Source organism: Oryzias latipes, chromosome 5 (assembly GCF_053564925.1).
Source record: "Oryzias latipes strain Hd-rR chromosome 5, Olatipes_Hd-rR_3.1".
Taxonomy (NCBI): Eukaryota; Metazoa; Chordata; class Actinopteri; order Beloniformes; family Adrianichthyidae; genus Oryzias; species Oryzias latipes.
Genome location: NC_136241.1, coordinates 13,237,220 through 13,259,033, shown reverse-complemented (window position 1 = coordinate 13,259,033; position 21,814 = coordinate 13,237,220). Strand labels below are relative to the sequence as shown.

The 21,814-nt window shown below is 39.8% G+C and overlaps 3 protein-coding genes across 7 annotated transcripts; all 3 read right to left on the bottom strand.

Moving 5' to 3' along the window:
- Positions 1-508: 508 nt before the first annotated feature.
- timm17a (translocase of inner mitochondrial membrane 17 homolog A (yeast)) lies at positions 509-6,031 on the bottom strand. Its single transcript, XM_023954908.2, has 6 exons — positions 5,882-6,031; positions 4,492-4,591; positions 4,201-4,264; positions 3,187-3,315; positions 2,154-2,264; positions 509-1,364 (listed from the first exon to the last, which is right to left on the bottom strand). Exons 1-6 carry the CDS (start codon positions 5,905-5,907, stop codon positions 1,288-1,290), a joined length of 507 nt encoding a protein of 168 aa, XP_023810676.1. The 5' UTR covers positions 5,908-6,031; the 3' UTR covers positions 509-1,287.
- A 2,050-nt stretch (positions 6,032-8,081) lies between these two features.
- On the bottom strand, positions 8,082-11,845 carry lmod1b (leiomodin 1b (smooth muscle)). 2 transcript variants are annotated; one of them, XM_078947154.1, is made up of 4 exons: positions 11,757-11,845; positions 11,342-11,643; positions 8,988-10,640; positions 8,082-8,907 (listed from the first exon to the last, which is right to left on the bottom strand). In XM_078947154.1, exons 2-4 carry the CDS (start codon positions 11,597-11,599, stop codon positions 8,881-8,883), a joined length of 1,938 nt encoding a protein of 645 aa, XP_078803280.1. In that variant the 5' UTR covers positions 11,600-11,643; positions 11,757-11,845; the 3' UTR covers positions 8,082-8,880. The 2 variants fall into 2 exon arrangements, with proteins under 2 accessions (XP_078803280.1, XP_023810675.1); XM_023954907.2 differs by having other exon boundaries at positions 11,342-11,814.
- Positions 11,846-14,188: 2,343 nt separating this feature from the next.
- Positions 14,189-21,697, bottom strand: shisa4 (shisa family member 4). Of its 4 annotated transcripts, none has more exons than XM_023954905.2 (5): positions 21,409-21,697; positions 18,972-19,149; positions 18,114-18,250; positions 17,835-18,029; positions 14,189-16,903 (listed from the first exon to the last, which is right to left on the bottom strand). In XM_023954905.2, the coding sequence occupies exons 1-5, from the start codon at positions 21,683-21,685 to the stop codon at positions 16,863-16,865; spliced, it is 828 nt and encodes a 275-aa protein (XP_023810673.1). In that variant the 5' UTR covers positions 21,686-21,697; the 3' UTR covers positions 14,189-16,862. The 4 variants fall into 4 exon arrangements, with proteins under 4 accessions (XP_023810673.1, XP_023810674.1, XP_078803278.1 ...); XM_023954906.2 differs by having other exon boundaries at positions 17,835-18,026; XM_078947152.1 differs by having other exon boundaries at positions 21,531-21,672.
- Between the last annotated feature and the right edge of the window lie 117 nt (positions 21,698-21,814).

Genomic DNA, 21,814 nt, shown 5'->3' with positions numbered 1-21,814 from the left:
TTGATTTTAAATCGATTTTATATTGGTTTAAGTTGATTTCATGAACACCTTGCCTCAGACAGATCGAGCTGTTGGATTGTAGGAACATAAATAGAATACTCACTTAAAAAATGATTTTTTTCTCTCCCTTATATTTTATATATCTGGGCTTTGAAATCTGATGATCCATTGAAGTCCCCAACAGACACACAGGGCAAACAATTGCTTTAAGCAAAAACCAAACAGCTGACATGCCACAGAAGTTGCGTGGTCCTGCACTGCAGAATGGATAGCTTTAATGGTGTGTGATACTAACACTGGAGAATGTGGGTGGAAAGCCACTCTTGGTGTTCTCCAAATCTTAAAGAGAAAGCTACAAGATGTGGAGGCTTTAAAACCCAAGTCCCTCTAGTGGAGAAGCACGTTACAGAACAAGACTGTAAAATAAAACCAATTCCTCTTCCTGACTATTTTATTACATAATCCTAAACAGAACAGTAATGCCACATTCATTAATCTCCAGACACACTTTCCATTGTATTTTTTATTTACCATAGAACAATCTGTTACACAGATTTTAAACAATATGCATCAATCCCTTGCTTGAGTTTTACTTTTTATTGTTACCTGCCTGAATCTGCCGCCGTCATTAGCTCCAACCCCCCCACCATCTGTATGTTAAATGTAGAAATCCCTGTTTCATAGAATATGATTTAACTCTATAAATAAATAAATCATTTTAAAACAAACTGGTGCTCTAGGAATGGCAATGTATCGGGCAGACGTCTGCCTCTAGAACTCTTGGGTAAAAAAAAAAATCAAATAAAAGGCCAGGCAAGTGTTGACGGCCAGCACAAGCGTGACTCATGACCAGAAAACGAGGACTATATGTGGTAAGGAGCAGAACGCTTTTACTTTATATACACATAGTAATTCATCACCTATAACTCACAGATTCTTCCAAGATTGAATACTCAGACTGTTGCTTAGGTTTGGACTATGACTGCAGAGTTTGAACCTCATAAGCCCACAAATATCTCAAAACCCTTAAGTCAGTCGTGTCTGTTCTGAGCCGGCGTGGGGTGTCACCGATGCACACGACAAGGCTGAGAATGGCTAAAGGCAGATGTGCACGTTTCTTGAGGGGGAAAATGGAGATGAATTGCATCCACCACATCTCTGATGTAGTCAGATGGTAAACTTGTTTCTCGAGTGCGATGTGATCGGTAGTCTGCACCTCCACTCCTTCACAATAACTTCAGCAAGGAATTCCAAAAGGCCTAGTGGATCATGGGATGTGGTGTCCTTTCACTGGTATTGTCTGTAGTCTCCAAAGGGAGGGGAAGGCATTGGGGCGGGGCCGGGTTCCTCCGCAAACTGAGGTCCTGAAGATGATAGACAGTCAAACACTTAAAAACAGATCTTAAATTATAATAAGATGGTTATTTTAATTGTAGTAAATCATAGAAAATATTTTTTTTTAAGAAATCATCATGTAAAGCAAATGTTTATTTTGACAATAGATTAAAATAATCGACTTCCTTTTATTATTAAAGTTGAAAACCCAATCCCCAAAAATCAAATCAAAAAGACACTTATACAATCAAAACCATAATCAGCTATTTTTTCAGTTTTTTATTTTGCTCTTTAATGTTAACATGAGAATAAAACAAAAAGGTTCGATGGAAAAATGTAAACGTGATAATTTTGTCATTTCAAAATAAAATACACGTTTGTTTTTTTTTATTTGGCTCCACTAAAACAAAGTTACCCATTCTATCTGAGATGTATTATTTGCAGTCCATATCTTTATGTGATTGGCACCTGACTGTTTTTGCAGGAAGCAGCAGGTAACGGTGTGACTAATGCTCCTGGAGTAAACAAGCATGTCAGCCCTGAGGCTCTCAGAGATTAAGCTGCTGCAGCTTTTTTTTTTTTCTACACGTCACCTTTAACCTACAGTCGCTACATTTGATGACTCACTATTCTGTCCAAAAAACAAAAAAAAAAACAACCAAACATTGCCCGTTTGTGTTTGTTTGAGGATGTTTCATCAACCATAAAGTTGGTCAAATTGATTTATAGATTCAGTTTGAATAAAAGAGGACAGCTTCTTGCTGAAGCAGTCATCGTGACTTTGATAACGGTGTGTCTGCATCAGAAACATCACTCACCAGTTGGGATTTGTGAAGAGGCAAACCTTGTAAGCAAGATTCCAGCGCCCTCTATCAATGCCAGCAGAATCCCACCCATAGCAGCAGAGCCAACCATTGCTACAGGCCCATCTACAGAGAAACACACACGTCGCAGCCCACGTCACAAAAATATACAAAAATGGGGAAGTTCTGGTAAAGCTAAATGAAATGCAGCTCTGAAAGCTCAAACACTTGACTTATTCTGACATGATTACTGGCATTATACTTTCCAAATAAAGCTGCAGGCTGCACTTGTGCAGCATCAGCTAACTGAAAAGCACACAACAAAATCGATGATAAGAAAAATTATCGACGATAAGAAAAATTGTTCCACAATAGTTTACTAGGAGCTGTACAGATCTTCTGGATAAAACCAATGTCTTAATTACTTTAAGTTTCTAAAAATGTAAGAAGTCCCTGGAGGTCACATAGTAGTACCGTTAGCGAGAGAATTAGATAAGTTCTGTCCTCACAGAACCCAAAAGTGGAGCTCTGATCAGACAAAAGCCTTTGCAAACAGTAGTGCACACACATCTCACAATTTAAACATCTTAAAAAAGCCGCTGAGAGAAGCCAAAAAAGGAAATTCAAAAGAAACGCAAAGTGGAATGTAACTTTTACAGACCGTTTAAAATAGACGGTCTCTTTCTTGCATTATGTGATGACAGATGGGCCACATATGCTTCTAGAAAACATTTACTAAAGTTTAATAGTTTATTAGATGTAATGCCAGTTTTTTTAAAAATACGTTTCTGTGTGGATTTAGCCACAGTCTACATACAGCACAGAGGACCTCCACCAGTACGTTCCTGTTCATGTGCAAACATGGAATTTCACCAAAGTAAAATGATTCTGGTGTGTCTGACCACCTAGATAGCATTCAATGATTTGAATTGGTGCCAATGTTATATAGTTACTGAAATTCTGTATCACTACATGAGCTCCAAGTTAGATCAAGGCAAAATTTCACCTGAAGTTCTGTCTATTTTCAAAAGGGGAAATTTGTACTTACTTCTTGCAGCGAGAATAGCACCAGTCATGGCACCACTTGTTATTGAATTCCAGGGGTCTTCTTTCCCTCTTACTTTTACTAAACCACAGTCAATCATGGAAAAAAGGCCTCCCCACACCGCAAAGCTACCTGCAACACACACCCACAAATAATTACCAACTAGTAACCATCAGTCATCTTTTTTGACAGTATAGCAGAAAATGTTATAAACCCGTTTATGAATATAACCTTGCAAAAAAAAAAAAGACAACCAAAAGTTTAAACACAGTAATGGTTAACAAGCAACGTAAACCAATGAAGATTTGACCTTTTGGTGAAGTTGACATGACTCAAGGGTATTGTTGTTTACATGGTAAACAACCTGCTACCAGAACAGCAGAATAACCCCATCAAAGTCCCACTCCGATCATTTCTTGATCTATTGTAAAAGTGTCCCCAGTGGACTTTTTACTTATAATTATGCAGATTTGAGCAAAAAAAATAAAAGAACATGTCATTTTCTAGGACATAATTTTTGCAGAACAGCAGGAGTTCATTAAAAATTCACCTCCAAGTTCTGCTGGCAGAGTAAGTCCATCCCCACATCCCATCATCCATCCATTTATAGGCTTTCCTGCTAGCTTACAGTCCCTCACAACCCCAACCTAAAATTACCGCTGCAACTAAAATGGCAAGCAATATTGGAGTTTTCCAGCCGTACAGTTTTGAGCCAGATGCCTTTAATCACACCTACAAGCTTTTTCCAACAACATTTTTGCGTCTGCGCCTGATTCACAAAGATTTCGATGTAGAAATACTCAAAATAGAATTTTGAGCCTAATTTTCTTTATATATCCTCCATCTTGGAGAAAGAAGAAAAGAAAAAAAAACACAACACGCATTGTTGTTGTCGATAGCTTAGCTTTTGTTCTATTGGCACTACGCAGGAGGAAAGACAATCACCTGACCGGACCGGGATCGCTCAGTGGAAATGAGACATAAGTGTCGGCACATGTGGAATTTTTTTTGTCTTACCTCCCAGTTGCGGGGCTCTGGTCTTAATGGCAGTTAAACTACCCCTCATCCTGTGGCTCATTCCCTACAAAAAAGACCAGCACAAACAGATTTAAAAAGTGTGAAGAGCAGATAAACACTATAACACCCATCTCGCTGGAAAATATTTAAAGCTTCCTTGAGCGAGTCATTGAACCAGAAGGCCAAGGCTTTCAAAACACTGGCTCTGCCACTACAGGTAGGAGAAAGATAATCACAGCAAACCCATGTGACGGCACACACGTACAGTTCAAATGTCCAAACTGAACTTACCGAGGGTGCGTTTCTGAAGCCCTTTACCGCCTGGAATATCCCTCCTCCAATAGCTCCCATGGTGAATGCTCCACCACAGTCATCCACAATCCTCCAGGGGCTAAAAAACAAAAAACACAGACAAAGCTTAACCTCATGCTGTACTCATGGAGTGCCAGACAACAGACTACAGAACCTAATACGAGTATTTTTAAAATAAACAGCAGGTATTTGTTCGTTAATGAGTTCCAAATATATGGGGGGGGGGGGGGGGGGGACAAAAACGAATAAATGCATCAAACTTGAGAGAAAAACAAGTCCACAGTAGACATCAATAATTTAGACTTTTTTATTGTCATAACTGGTTAAGAACTAAATGAAACAACTTAAAACTTGAATTGATTTAATTCTGTCTGTGTGTTGGGGTTGGGGAGTGCATCTGCATGCCAGTAAGCTAGCCCAAGATTTACAACGTCTAATTCTAGGAACTTTAGACATTGTTTCATGCATGGACCAAATACCTCAACACCCAGGTCTTAATACCACTGAGACCTTCAGGATGTGCTACAGGAGACTTCATTACAGTCATGCCTATTATCCAAAATGAAACATATTGCAGACCATTAAAACAATGCCAAGAGGAAATAACATGCTATATGTAGAGGACACAGTGCAACTGTGTGTTAAAGAAAAGCTCAAAACCGTCCAAAAAGATATATTTTGTGGAAATCAAGCAAAATTGCATCAAGTTCCATTGTTTTGTCACATCCTAGTTAAATGAGGTGGGAAAAAGACAACTGGTCATGGATCAGCCAAAATATAACAACTTAGTGTCACACTAATGGCAGTAAGGCCTAAGATGGGTTTTTACAGTCCACCTATAGTTAACACAATTTTACGTAGATATGATGGTTTTTTTTAAGTTGATTACAGGATGTCGAAACAAGTGTTTGGGGAATCTAGTAAAACCGATCACTCACAGGTTCGGGTTGACAGCAGTCAGAGTTACAACAACACGGGTCTCATAACAAGTTATACAAATTTTCTCTGAACAACAATGGTGATGTTGGCTTTTTGGTACTTGATGCAATCCGTGTTCTATTTAGTGCAAAGTCAACTACTGTTTTCAGTGAAGTCAGTAGAGTTACATGTGGACGAAATAGCCGACAAGGTCACCAACGTGATTTCACGACCATGCCGGTATGTCGTTAGCGTCAAGCTACCCATAGATTTCAAGGGAGAAATTAGCATTTCGGCTAACACCACTAACTAGCATGCAAGGTTAAGGACTGATAAAGTCATTACAACTGGTGATCAGAATAGGTACTCAAAGTTAAGGAACAAACATGTCTTGTTTTTTAACCAGACAATTAAGGTGATTTAAAAATAAATAAATAAATAAAAAACTCACCACGGCTCTCTCGCATATTCCTCCATTTTGTTCTTTCACCGTGTTCCCCTGAGCGTCCTGACGTAACCTCTTCTTCTTGACGTCACAGAACGTAAACCAATAGTTGAAAGTAATGAGTACCGCCATCTATCGAGCAGACGTGTGGTTGCAGTTTTCTGTATACATTTTTTCCGCTTTTTTTGGTTATTTATAATTCCAGGGAAATAGAAGACAAAAATAAATAACTTACAAAATCTCCAGTTAATCTGTCACTCGTGGACAAACAAATGCCTCACTATTTTTAAGTAAATACTTCTTAATATAAAATGTTTACGTAGTTAAAAATTATAAAAATTTGATAATATGTGTTTGCTTTTGTTTTTTAATAAAAATCTATACTTAATTTTTCACATAATTTATTTATATTAGCTGATCTATTAGCCAATCCTTGGGTGGTTGATGTGGTTTGTGACAATGCTAACATTTATAAATGTGACTGCAGACAGAGTATGAATGATTGTAGAAATTAGTCACAACATCAGAAACATCACAGGTTGGATTTAAAACATGAAGAAGAAGAAAACACTTTGCTGGTGGGAGTAGGATCCTTTCTGAAAATACTCACCAACCCTAACCCTATACATCAAGTGTCCGGGTGTACTCTGTGAGAGCTCAACTACTGAAATGTCAGCTACTTAAAGGCTTTGGAATTGTTTGCCAAAACAAAAAAACAGCCACATGTAGTTCAGAGCAACCAAAAGCTAAACTAAAATAATACACCCAAGATCACACATTGAAAAGCATTTGATTCTTTCAAAGATTAAAACCTTTTCAGACATTCAAGATATTTTACCAGGTTTTAAGTTGTTTGAACTTATTTTTGCTATACACATTCTCAGGAAGAGCAGAGATACAGAAATAAAGAAATAAGTATTAAAATGAATCCAAACTCTTTTGCTCCCTACTCTCGACAAGAGAAAAAACTTGTTTCAAGACTCAAAAAATCTCTAATTACAGTGTCATTTTTGGCTCAATTTTAAAGATTTTATTTTAGAGTTCAATAAATGTTAGACTGGCATTCAGTGTCCTTGTTTTGGAAACTGAGAATTTGATTTACATTCAAACAATTAGAGCTAAATTTTATGAGGATTTGTTCTAAAATGAGTCATTTCTACTTTTTAACTATTTTTTGTCACTGTAATCAAAATGAAATAGAATTAGGTTTATAAAAACTGAAAAAATTAAATCCATTTGCTTAGAACTAGCAAAAAATACTTATTATCGGACCGTACGATATTATTATAAGTTACTCTCTCGAAGTATGCTTATTTTTCTCTTTTTGAATGCTTATGTGGAACAGCTTGTTTCTAGATTTTAACATCTTATAAGTATAAATTACTTGCTGGAGACAATTTTACTAGTTTTTAGTGGTTTTCTTCTCAAGAATAGTGCTCTTTCTGTCTTTTTAGGCTACTTATTTTTGCAGTGCATGAAACTTAATCACTGAAAAGCATCATCTGGGTTCTTTTCCTCCTTTAAATGATATTTTTTACAAAACAGCTTCGATTCTTTTTTCCTCTTTTTTCCCCCCTGGTAAATACCACTGGTGGTCGGGGAGCTGCAGCAGTGCAGAGAGACGGCTGGCATGAAGCCCATTATTAGAAATAGGAAAGGAATGACTTGCAGAGTGAGCTTTCATTGAGAAATGACCAAATATGGGCATTTCATGTGTAAGGACTGAGTTTGGAGACACAACCTGGCCTGCAGCCAGTGCAGCTCCCCTCTCCTCTGTTTCAGGATGACGGCTACCTCGCATGTAGAAACCAACCGTTTCCAAACCGCTTGTGATTTGTTGTCAGCAACAGAAAGAATGCTGCTGTGGATTCAAAGGAGTGGGTCATTTGTACCCAGTGACTGCATCACGTTCTTAATCCAGAAAGGAGGATGATGAATACTTTAAAAATCGAATCTTCTTTTCAAAAAACAGAAATAACTAACTGTAGTCATCTGGTTAAAAAACTCAAAAATGCTTCACAAGAAAGTAAGAGATTCAAGCTTTCCAGCTTAATATTGTCTAAGCCGGTCTCAGGACAGGCTGGGATGCTTGGAGAAACAGAACTCCTCGATATCCAGACAGGACAGGGCGGTATTGTGTACAAAAGAGAGGCGAATGAAGCAGTTCTTGACGTGAAAACGAGCCAAACGAACGCGGACACAGGCCTTCATGCTCCTTGCAGTCACGTCAGACTCTTTTATTTTGGACAATCTGATAAACACAGGTGTGATAAGGCAGGTGTACAACCCTTCGAGTCCCTCTCATCCCAGTTTTTAATGACACGGCACTATAATGAGGAGGATGGTCTTCAAATGTCCCACCCAACTTAAGACACAAAGCGGAATTAGCATCCAGATAAAAACATCAAACAGTTAAGCTGAAACAGCTCTGAATAAAATATCATATCAGACACTAAAGGGCAGTAGTTTGCTGTTTAAAACGGCATTCTGTCATCCGTTCAGGCTGTTTGAAAGCAGATTCTGTGAATCACAATCAAAGGGATAGTTGAATTTTTTTGTAAACACTTTTTGTTTTTTCTGAAATTCTGACATTTGCATTGCAGAGTCAAAATAAAATGCTTCCTCACCAATAAATAAGAAATGATCAAATTAACATTATTAAAGCTAATGATTTGAACTGAAGCTTGTCACACAGTCAGGTGATTAAAGTCAATCGGTTCTATGATCAGCTTAGAATCTTTTAGTGCAAAAAATAAAAAGCCTCAGAAAAGACACAGACAGCCGAACCTCGTGTCACGCAGGACCCCACACCCCCCATTCTCCCAAGAGTCCTTTTGGTCCAGTTTTTGAGGGGAGAACTCAGAAGGAGGGCGGGTCATCCGACCATCTCCTTCTCGTCCTGTCCGTCGCATTGTTCAGCTCTCCAGCCAGCTGCAGGAATGTGGAGTTTATCGACTTATAAAAAACAAAAAACTTCAGAGTGAGATGTCTGTTCTCCTTCAGAGTTATTTCAGCCACTTTGGCACTGGCACCTGCACAGAAAATCAAACATGGAGGGTTTGAAAAGCAGCTTCAGCTCTCTGGAAAGAAAAATTCTCCTGCCTCTGCTTACCTTCTTAAGATGCTTGATGTTGGTTCCTCGGATGGAGGCCAGCAGTTGGTCCCTTGAGCTCCTGCCTGAATGGCCTCCGTCCATCATGGGAGGTGGAGGAGGTGGGGGCCCACCCCCAGGAGGAGGTGGAGGAGGAGGTGGTGGTGGAGCTGGACCCCTGGCTCCTTTTCTTGGAGTTAACTTTGGTGAAGGCATAGGAGAATGGATGGGAGATGGTTTGGGAGAGGACTTCGGGGAGCTCCTCAGAGATCCTCCACCTCCAATGATCTTGGGCACCTCCAGCGCCCCCTTCTTCTCGCCGTTGCCCTGAGCCTGCTTCTGCTCCTGCAGGCGCCTCTGCCTCTGTCGGTCCATGTTGCGACTCAGGATGTTGGTCATGGTCATCCTGGGTCCCTGTAACTCAAAGTGGTAGCCCAGCTTGAGCAGAGTGGTGTTTTCTTTGAGGATCTTGACCATCTCCATCTCCGTCTTCCCCCCGCAGATGTGGCGCTGGTTCTGAAAGCGGAGCTCGGTCAGCGTGGAGTTGTGCTGCAGTGACTGGATGAGAGAGAGGATGCCTTTGCCAGTGAGATGGTTGGAGTCCAGGTTGATGCTGGTGATGGTCTTGTTGCGGCGCAGCATGCCGGCGATGGCGTACGCCACGTGGTCATCTGCACGGCAGTTGGCAAGCGCAAAGATCTTGACTTGGGTGTTGTCGTGCAGAGCCTCCGTGAACTCCATCAGCGTTTTGGCCTTGATGACCTCAGAGTTGTTGACATTGAGCTCGGTCAGGGAGGGGTCGTTGCTTCGAACCTGCTGCATCAGTTCATCGAACATGCTTGAGTCTTCGTCCTCTTCCTCCTCTTGCTTCACCTTTGGGCTGTTCTTTATCGCACACTCACCAGGTTTCTCCTTCTCCTCAGCTTTTCCACCCCTGCCTCCTCCGCCGTCTGCTTTCCTCCTCATGTTGGTCTTTGGAGCTTCCTCTTCTCCATCATCTCTATGGTTACTCATGAATTCCCCATCCACACAATTCGGTTCCACCTGCAGCTCGTCCTTCACAGATGGTTGGCGCTGGAGTTGGTTTCTGACTTCTGCATCATTTTCTTCTGCTTTTGGATTCTTGCTCCCCTGGGTCTCCCTTTCCGGTGGCTTGCTCTGCTTCTCAACCATTTTTGAGACAAGCCCCTGAGTTCTGATGCTCTCGGATCTTCTCTCTTTCTCTCTTCCCGCGTCCTTCTCGCTTTTCTCTCGAAGCTTCGAGATAATGTCCTTGGTTTTGCTGTCATCTCTTTTCCTGAGGTCATCCCTCCTGTCCTTTTCTTTGCCGTCTTCCTTTTTCTCCTGCAACTTGGAGACCATGTCCTTCGTTTTGCTGCCTGTGCTCTCCCTGTTTTCTGTCCTGCTTCTTAACCTGCTGTCTTCGTGTTTCCCTTTTTCCTTTTCCGCGTCCTCGTTCACAGAGCTCTCTCTGCTCTCCCTTCTCCTGCTTCGACTCGAGCTCCAGCTGAGCTCCTCTTTATAAGCGTCTGCACCTTTTCTGTTGTTGTTTTCTGTTTTGTTGGAGACGCTGGGCTGTCTCCTCACTCCTGCTTTTGTGTCTCCGTTCTCCTCCTGGCTGAGGCCCATTTTCCTCAGGTATTCCTGCTTCCGGCTCTCTCTTCTTAGGTCCCTCTACAGGAAGACAAAGTGGGAATTGTCACAGATGAAAAGACCTTCATTTATCCAGGATTATTTACTTGAAAACCCTCCTCCCAAGGAGATTTGTGTTTATCCCAGTGGTTGACAAATGTGTATTTCTTCCCTGTAAGGATTCACAGCATCAGGCTTTGAGTGGCCTGAGTGTTTGCAGACAGCAGACGGACCAGCGATGCCGTCTTAAAAGCGCAGGAAAAGATTTGCGGCGAGTAGCTTTCTAAGTGTTTGATTTGTGCTTCTCCATCTGTTTGACAGTGCAAGGCCGTGGCCCCGGCAGATGTATCCTTAAAAGGCAGCCGGCGTGGGAGCGATCAGCCGAGGAATTCCATTAGGCCAGGATTAAGACGACTTCTGCTCCATCCTCTGGAGTGCGTCGCTTTGAACTCACAAACTCTGAGCTGAGGGCATCTCATAGCTTTTGAGTAGATTAAAATGATGATTGAAATGACCCTGTGAGTTTCTGATAAACTGTTTTTGTGTGGAGCATCCAGGAGAAAGAGGTGGAAGTAAAACCCCTCAGTGGGGAAAGTACAGATTCAGTAACTCTGGAGGATTGCTGCGCTTTAATCTGATGCAATGTGGGAGCAGGAGGGCATAGATGCATTCATGTATACATTCAGAGAGATGAGGTCTTGTTCACCGACATAAGAAGCTCGAATGGAAAGTTTTTCACTCACCTCAGACGACTTCTCCCTCTGACTGAGCTTCCCTCCGCCGTCCCTGACGTCGCCGCTCGGATGCGGCTGTGCAGCCTGGCAGTCACCTGGGACGGGGATCTTCCCATCCTCCAGGTTGACGTCCGGTACATTCTTCAAGTCCTTATTCAGCTCCAAAATTTCCTCAGGGGAGAGGGTGGACAGCAGATTGTCCAGGTCCGGATCCTCGCTGACCTGACGGCCGGTTTGGGTCAGGCCCTTCACTTTTCGCCTGGACATGTGTAAGCTGGACGTGAAACTGAATCCAGGATCTGAAGGACTTTCTGGTGGAATGGATTGAGATTTCAGATACGCAGAGGCTGAGCCGTCCTGCAGTGTCCCATCAACGCAGAAGCATCAGAGATATCAATCCCGGAGCAAAAGGCTTTGAACTCACAGATTTGAAGTGAGGGGTACCAGTGACGAACTGGAAGAGGCTGGTTTCATCAAAGAGCGCTGTGAGGCTGGGACATTCCTGGAAATCCTGTTAAAGTGCATGTCCATATTTAGTTCAGGGTCTGTGCTCCTTTCATGGTAATGGGAAGGGCTGAAGTTTATAAAGCAGACATCCCATTACCTAATTTATGTTTACAGAAGAGACTGCTCATAATTTATTTTATGGATCTTTTTAAAAATGTTCCCTAGTCTAATAAAAAATTACTTTTGTGAACCTTTTTTTTTTTGGATAAAAAACCTAAAGAAACTCTTAAAAAAAGAAGTTAAAAATGAGTTGGAAAGCTCATTTAGGTGGAAACAGAAAAACTAGAACAGAAACATTTCTACTACAACATCTATTCAGGGTGAAGGAACAAAACCAGCATTAAAAGGTAAAACCAAAACATTTTCAATATGGAAGCGATTTGGAAAGTAGAAGTCACAATCATTGAAAAAAAATTAGTAATTTTTTTTAACGGAAACATTGATTAACAACCAAATAAATGTATGTACGTAAAAACAACAAAAAAAAAAAATCAAAATTAGTTTAAAGTTGTGACTTTTTTAGAAACTGTTACAGACTGCTTTGAAAACTTGTTTTACTTTGGAGGAAAAAAAAGATTAGGCTCTAAAATCATTTCTAGTCCCTGAATGGCATCAGTTTATTTATTTAACAAATAAACTTCTGCAAATCAAAGTTTTTCAATCAGTTCTATTTAAAAAGCTGGGTACATTTAAAATATGCCGATATGGAAGAATAAACATTTCATGACTGCAGCGGCTGCATTTGTTATCATTTGCATCAATTTTCTACTTTAAAAAGTTTTCTGTGCTGCTGAGAATGTTGCTTCCAATTTTACCAGTTTACAAAATGTTCCCAATAAAATGCAAATTTTTAAATAAATCTATTAAGAAAATGAGGGAAATTCTGAGGATCAGACTTTAAATAAATGGCTTCTAAAGAATGAAGTCCAGTCTTCACATTGCCATCCATTACCTACGGTGGTCGAGAGGTGCAAGACACGTTCACAGCAAATCCCAGTACAAATGAACAAATACTGAAACACAACAGTAAACGTGTCTAGCACCTCTCGACCACCGTAATTACCTGCTTTAGCTTTTTAAATACCAACTTCTTCCTTTTATAAAAATTCTGTTGTTGAAAGTTTTCCATTTGTCTCTTTTACTGACACCAACAGACTAAAAGCATTGACATTAAAATGTTTTCCTTCCACAGCATAACACCAAGTTCATTCATTTGATGTATATTAAAAACAAACATACTTGTATTTATGTAACTGAAACAAATCAGTTGCTTAAGAATTGCATTATATTAAAAGATTATTGAAAGATAAAAATGATTAAACTACAAAGAAAAGAATTCCTGCTCATCTCTTTAGCTTAATATTACATTACTCATTTAAAATTAGAAAAATATCCAAACTAATCTGGTAATATTTAAATTCTAATATTTAATAATATTACATTTCGAATCATATTTAATATCTAAGATTTTTTTGAACAGCAAAATTTCCAATATAGACCATTTTAATTAAAATATATACTATTTTAATTTTTTTAAATATATTTTTACTGTCCATTTGTATTTTGTGTGGCCAGAAACAGGCTCTTCACAGCGACATCTAGTGGTCAAATTTATAGAAGGCGCTTTTAAGTTTTACAACTTAAAAGCGCCATTTGGTCCATTTCCTTACTAACCAAAACACACGCAAAGCCCCACATAAAAACACTTTTTTTCAGTTTTTATGGCCATTCATTTATAAAATGTAGCTTTTGAATAATGCTAGTAAATTAGTGATAGCTGTGTTTTATTTGTCTGTACATGACAAATTTAACTTTTGATATCAGCACAGACGTTCCTGTTAAAATAAAAGTCCCCTCTTGTCAATAAGATCCTCCTTCTGCAGCAGATTTACTTGAATTTAAAAGTCCAGTCAAACATTTTGACTTTGATGTGCCTTCATCTATTTTTCCCCCTTTCATTGTGGAACATAAATATGACAATTTATGTTAATGCAATTATATGCTGTCAGAGTATTTGCCTCTAAACAGCAACTAAACTCTGTAGTTCAGCAGTAGATATCAATATGAGCTTTAATCTTATTCTAAAAATCCAATCTGACAATAAATTCAACTTTTTACTGTATTATTTTTCATTTATCTGACATGTTAAAAATCTACACACAAATCTTAATGACCTAAAACAAATGAACCTAAACTACAAAGTCATTTTTCACATCTGCAGCAGTTTTTCTCAAAAACCAAAGAGTCATACTAAAGGGATAAAAGAGCCACAACTGGATCTGGAGCCCAAATTTCATGTGTTTACTTGCAAGAGACTAAACAAACAAATAAATAAAGAGCACACAAAAGTTGTATTTTACATCCAAAAATTAGACTTTATGTTAATACAAATATTACACCCCCTTCACCCAGCATATATTAAAATGTCATATCATCCATATGACAACAGACAACAGCCACATGCAGACAAACGTTCCTCTAGATCTCCCTAAACCATCTTTTAAAGGTGGTTTAAGCAAACGTCGGTGAGCAAATCTACATCTGAAAACTTCATATTGTATGTTTGTGTTATTCTTGTGCGTTACAAAGTCTGCATCCGTGTCTAAACAGTCATCCTGTGCAGGGTTTGACCTGATAAGAACATCACGTTTCATCAAACTCATGCAATGTTTTGCTGGAACACAAACTGCAGCGGTAGGTTTCTCAGCCAACACTCTCCCCGATCACATGGATCATTGAAACCTGACTAAACCTAAGGTTACGGCTCAGAACATTTGGAAACAAAAGCATTTTCATTTAGGTTTTCGGCTAAAAGAAAGCTTTGAGATGGAAGGAAATCCATTTAGGGGCTTTCTTTTATAGGAAATCAAAGATGATGGGCTAAATGACGGTAATAGAGAAAAACGTACTATTTTTTCAAATGCTCCGCTTCACTATTGCATTTTGGGGGGGGGAGGGGGGGGGTTCTAAACAGCAAAGAAAAGTGTCAAAGTGTTTGCATAGGGAGCTGGATTTAGCTTTCCATTAACTTGTTGGTATAAAGACAGCAGAACTTGGTCTCTGTCCTGCACAAAGACCAAAACTGGCTTTTTTTCATGAGACAATTTCCTTTGATTAATGAAGGATTAAGACACATTTATAGTCAATTATTTCCCATGTTAGAGGTTCTAGTGGCTTCTTTTCAGAATTCTAAAATTGGGAAAGAAAAAAATTGAAGGGATTCAAAGTTCCTGGAGTTAAAATAGTAAACGTCTGCACTTAAATCTCACCCATCTGCTTCACGTCCATGTAATTGTCGGGTACATGTTACCTTTGAACCATTGTGCCTTCGATGATTTGTCAACAACTATGTTTGTATTGCATTTGTATCTAAAACTGAATCCATCTCAGCGATTCTTCAAACAAACACTGAGATGAGCAGTCAGTGGAAAGCAACGGGAATGGATTTCTGAGAAACGTCAAAGAATCCTGGGAAGTCTCCAACTGTGCTGAATTTAGGATTTGTAGCTTAGTCGATACGGAGAGAAATCCTTCACAGTAAGAATAAATAAATACTCAGTAGGAGGACGTCAAAACATGTTACAGAACAATACACATTGTTACAGCATCATCAACGGAAGAAAGGATTTACAAAAAATTCAAAAGTTCATCTATTTTTTTCTTAAATAGTTATTGTAAGAAGAGACGTTTTCTTTTCATTATTCAGAAAGTCCTACAACTTCTCCTTTGACCTCGGTGAGCGACAAGAGACGAGCCTAAAGCGGCGCACGGCCAACATGAAAGTTGGATTGTAGTGTTGAGACTAGTTCCTAAAGAATGTGAGAAGGAGCAGAAGACAACAGGAGACCGGCAGGAGGAGGCTGAAGGTGAAAAGGGAGCCAGCACGAGTTCAATGAGTGATTACAGCTTTTCACCTAAACAACTTCAAAATACTGGGGAAAAAAAAAATCAAAAAATGGCTTTAATTTGGTCTGAAAATGTGAATTACGTAACCATAAATGGTCATATAAGGTAAATTTGTTATACAGGGAGGTGAGAAAAACACTTTTGGTCAATTCTGTCAGGTTACTACCCATCAGTGTTAAGTTTGTGTTTTTTAAGGGTAACAGAAATAGTTTATTCTGCCTTAAAAACACCCTCCTAATTATTATTGAACTGTTGCTTCCGTCTATTCCATTTATATTTGAATTATGACCTTTATTGTTCTACTTTTATTTGTTTTTTTTGCTTTAATCAGATCTTTAAGTTTTCTGCAGGTGTATGCTTTTATTTTGAAGGATTGTGGTTATACAAAGCCTCAAAAAAAAATCATGCAGTTATTTAGATCAAAAGGGATTCAGTTGAAATTGAATTATTTGTTTCTATACTCTCTAAATATGTGCTATACTCTATAAAGCTGATGAGAAATGCTTTAAAAAAGTAGAGCGGAGTGCAGGCGGAAATGTCCTCATGTTGATCGTCTGTCTTTTAAGCTCAGAGAAATGTCTCAACTTAATGGGTTAGCAATAGAAAAACCCCTAAATATGGATCCGAAATGACCTGGAATGTTGCCACTAGTTCTTAAAAATGACTTCAAATTGAATAGGAGTCCAGAAGAAATGTTCTTTACTTCAAATATATATATATTGACCGGTTGTCTTTTTACATGGCAGCCTGTCACTGAGATGAGCGAGTCAAAAGTAGAATGATCAAGATGTAAATCCTCCTTAAAAGATGATGTAGCGCCTGCTGCCAAACACGTCAGAGCGGCAGGAGAGAATCTGATCTACAGCGATCACGAGGGAAAGTAGGACAAAGCTGGAAAACATCAAGAAAACGAAACAGAACAACAGAACAAACCTTAAAGTGCTTTCTGTTCTCCTCTGCAGGAAAACCTTTGCTAGTCGAGCTGTAGCTTTTATTAGAGTGTTAGACTGCGTGGAGGAGCGTGGCTGCCGTCTGAATTCCTTTTTTTTTTTTTTGGAACAGTCTTTTGCTTCAGACGAGCCGTTTCTCCAACGCCGTCCGTCTTGAGAGGAGCCCATCAGTGGCCGGGATACTGAGGTGGAGAGTAAGGGGGTGGAGCTGGGGGAAGAAAACACAAGTGTCAAAAACATGTGCACTAACTCCCAAATCAAAGGTTTTTTATTTCTTATTTATAATCAGCAACTATTTAGCAGCTTGGATCAGTCAGATTCACTGTCAAATCAAACAGATAAAGACCCACTCCCATGAAAATGGTGTTTCTAGCATCTTCTTGTGCCGTTTTTCAGACGATGGAGGACATAAGAGAACATTTAGCTTTAAATTGTATTTCTGAGTTATTCTTTATTCAAATCACCGTGAATCAGGTGCAGTTGAACGAATGATATTTGAAAAGGCTTGCAGGTGTGACGAAGGGGCTACGATCAGAGGCTAAAGGCTCTCCACTCCATTCTGATGCATCCACTTAGACAGATAGATCCATGTTCGTCTCTGTTTTCCTCCTCTGAGCTGAATGTCTGAATGGAAACTGTACAGCTGGATAGCTCCAATATTGATCACCATTTTTGCTGCCACAGTACTGTTTGGTTGGGGGTGTGAGGGGCTGGAAGCTAGTGTAAACGGATGGGTGATGGGAAGGGGGGGGGCGAGCTTGATCGATGTCAACAGTCCCGCCCACAACTCAGAGGTGAATTTCTAATAAACTCCTGCCGCTCTGCAGAAACCATTAGCTAGAAAAGGACACAGACTTTTTAAAATTGTGGCTAAAATCTGCAAAATTATAATTATAAAATAGATCAAAGATGATCAGAGTGGGACTTTAACCCTGCAGGACAATCCCATTTCAGTTTTTCATTGTTAACACTTCCTGGAACTTTTAAAATACTATGATTAAACTTTCTCCAGCTACGAGTGAACAAAGCCTCTCCTAACTCCGCTCCATCCGTCACAGGAATCAAAGCCCGCACAGATTTCATCGCTACTCTACAAACACAAGTTGTTAACCTCAAACCCAAAGTTGTGCTGCTTTTACCCTGACTGTAGGAGGGGTCCAGCGGTTGGGGCGGGTATAGCCCTGGTTGCATCACAGGGTACTGTGGGGGCATTCCCGGATACTGCGGTGCCATGGGATAACCCAGGTGTGGATACTCCGACGGTCCCAGCGGCTTTCCATAAGCGTCATACATGTGCTCCACGGGATAGCTGGCCATGGGGATCTGCTGTGCTGCTGGTCAAAGAAAAGTGACCATCAGAATTCAGAATCCTCATCTAATAGTAACTACCCCCCCCCCATAAGGAGCTGAAGTCTCACCATCATAGGGCGTCCTGCCCCTCTGCTGCCTCCTCTGGTAGAGGTAACAGCAGGAACACATGAAGCAGCAGACCATCGCCGCAATGACGGCCACGAAGAGGAGGACGGAGGACGCAATGCCGGCCAAAGTGGTGGGGCTGAGCAGTCAGAAAGAGAAGAGCGGAGGAATCAGGTTCCAGAAATTTGTACTTCACACTTTGAAAAAGTAGCTGTGTGCCCAAACTGCCTCAGTTTTATGACAGATGAACTCATGTGAGAGTGCAGAAATCATTACTATTGTTGGTCAATATGTGAGAACTTTTGTTTTTAAATCATATTAGGAGAATTCAACTGTCACGTATTTACTGTAGGACTTTCACAGTATCTCTAAGTATGAATGATCATGATGATCTGATGTTAAATGAAAAAAAAAAACAACTAGTCCTGCACAATTAATCGGAAATTTATCGTTATCGCGATTTCTAGCTGTGCAATATCCATATCGCAAAAGTCAGCGAAAATCCCAATAAATGGTAAACCTTAAATGTGCTAAAACAAACTTATGGCAACTTGAACTATTCAATGAATTGAATAAATCCCTTTATGCATTTGACCAATCAGATGGAGCCCTTCACATTGTTGACCAATCAGGATGGAGCTTTTATGTTAGATGTGACCCGCCTAATTAGACGAGGGTCATTTGGAGAATAATTTAAGGTATTTTGACTCTTATTTAAATAAACTTTTGCAGTGAAATGGAAATGTTTTTGTTGTTTTTGCTACTTGTTCATTTATCTCAAGTCACATCGTCATCACAGTATCAGTTTTCCTGATATCGTGCAGCCCTAAAAACGACTGTGCTGGAGCGTCTGCTCCTACCTGAACTGAAAGAGCATGCAGCGTTTCTGCACCCTTTCTGTGATCATTTTGGAGGCGTCCAGGCAGCAGTAGCGCCGCTGACAGTTGCCACAGCAGAAGGTGATGAGAGGGCAGTCGAAGCCGTTGTGCCAGGTGCCGTTTTTGTCCACATACCACAGACAATCCTCGTTCCCGCCCACTGTAGAACAAGAGCAAAACTGTCTCCACAACGGCAACGAGAAAATGTGATAGATGTTCAGGACGAGTCAAAAAGACCCGTTCTGGAACTAAATCCTTTTTGCTCTTGTGAGAGTTGAACTTTAGACGTTAACCTTTAATACAAGAGCAGACATTAGTGACAAAATGAGACGCCTGCATGGAGAACTTGATGGACCATCATGGTCCCTCTGAAAACAAGAAAGGCTTTCCAAGACAAATACATTTGATCTACAATAAAATTGGATTGAAATTTGATCTATTTTTCAACCTTCAAATCAAAACTAATATATATTTGAAACGAAAACCCACTTTTACAAAACTAGCTATGCTATAGTCCAACTCCAATCTCTTCTAAAAGCCTTCCCAGTGGTCTTTTGATGACGGTTAAGCTGTTTTTAGCTTCAATTCAAAATCTGCCATTTTCTAAGACACTGTTTCTGCAGAGCAGCAGGAATTTTTAAGAAATTTGGCGTGGATTAAGCCCACCCCCCCTTCCCATCATACATCTGCTAACGTGATCCCCTGCTAGCTTGCAGCCCCTAAAGCTAACATTAGCGGTGCAACAAAAATGGTGAGCAGTATCAGAGCTATATCCAGCCGTCCAGTTTAGAGCCAGATGTCAGCTCAGACGAGGGAAAAACAAAGACAAACATGGATCTATTTGTCTACAAGTGGATGCTTCAGTATGGAGATAAAAGGGGAGATTGTGGCTTGCCGTAGTAGTTTCTACGTCACACATACGCTTTTCATCTGCTCACGATTTACCACGATTTAAATTAAGACATACTTTGAAATGCAATTTTAAGTTTAATTGTGTTTATCCTCCACAATAAGAAAAAGGCTACAAGTACATGTTAAAAACACCAAAAACAGCATTTTCATTGGAATGGGTCTTTAACTAAACAAAGATCGAATTTGCAATACAATTGTGATTTTTTTGCATTGAAAACTCACCAACACGAAATTTTACCGAAAAGAATTACCGGTACTTAAAATGATGATCAATTTGAGGATTTGATGAATCAAATTAATATACATGTTCCAGGTTTTGTTCAGTAGCTATCCTTATCTCTGATAATCGACTAAAATGTATTTCATAAAGTAGCTTTCCTATCTTCATTACAATAAAAAAGAAAACATGTTTCATTCCATATTTTCAACTGAAAAACTGAACTTTCTGGTCCTGGTGGGAAAAACAGTTCAGATACTGACGTTTCTGGAGGGAAAAACATACAGAAAGCCTTTCATTAGGTTCAAAAGACCACACACACACACACACATATACACACACACACACACACACACACACACACCCACACACACACACACACACACACACACACACACACACACACACACACACACACACACACACACACACACACACACACACGACTGTGTTCTGCAACCCACACATTATGGTGACATTTAATTACAGCATCATGGGCTCAACAGTCTGAGCTCAGCCTGTCTCACCAAACCTGGAACTGCTAAATACTGAAAAAGAATGTTTTGTTTTAAAATCATCATTACTGAAAAGGATTTATGATAAGATCAATCATTGTGCAGAAATAATCGACATAGAAATAGCTAGAAAATAATGTTTTCTTGAACTCGCATGACTTTAGTTTACACAGAAATGTTTTAAATGTATTAGAATGACCATAACATAAGCACCAACATGCACATCCACAGGGTTGTTAATGTATCTAAAGTTTACATAAAAGGTATCAAACTCGTCATTTAGAGAAAAGGGAGAAAAATATGAACATTTGTTGAAATGTGTTTTCATTACAAAAGCTTAGCATATAAGTGTTATATATGCTAAGCCCTAACTAAGCACCCCCACAGGTTCGACTTCATATTTTTTGGGAAACAAACAAACATGACAGTTTCACAGATTGTCAACTCCAGCATAATTTTAAATAAATTAGGTAATTCACATAAAATAAATATGACCATATCCTTTAAGAGTAAAATGCTATAATTTTTAAAAATGACTTTTTTCGGATTATCAGTCATTTAGCGAATGTAGTACCGTTAACCAATGACCGGTCTAAAATTAACAACTACAGGCTAGCAGGATATGGAGGATAAACCGAGGCTAAACCCATACCAATTATTTCACAAACCAAGCTAAAGCCGAGCTAACGACGGCAGAGAAGCCCCGCAGTCCAAATGTTAACAGTGGCGGCGGCGCGGCCTGGATCTATTATAGAGGAGCTGGCTATAATCTTACCCGGCGTTGCGCAGAGGACGATAGCGAACAGCGCCAAAGTCGGCCAAATAAATTGCATATTTCCTCCTGAAAAGGCGAGTTCCATCCTAAATCTGAAAGAGTCGTGTTCTGCTCGACTTAACTGTTGAAATGAGAGCGCTTTTTTGCACGAAACCGCGCAACAATCGAGGCTAACACTCGTCCTCGCGCATCCTCTGTTTGGTTGGTGAAACGAGAGAGCTGGGGCGCGCGAGCTGGCAGAGCTACTCAACCCCCTCCCCTCGCTGAAATGACACATCGCGAATGGCCGATAGTGACGCTGCTGCCTTCAGGTACCGCTTTAAATTCACGGAAAATCTAATGTATTCATTTAAAGAAAAAAAAAATCAAACCACATAGACATCGTAAAATGAACTTATTTAATGTC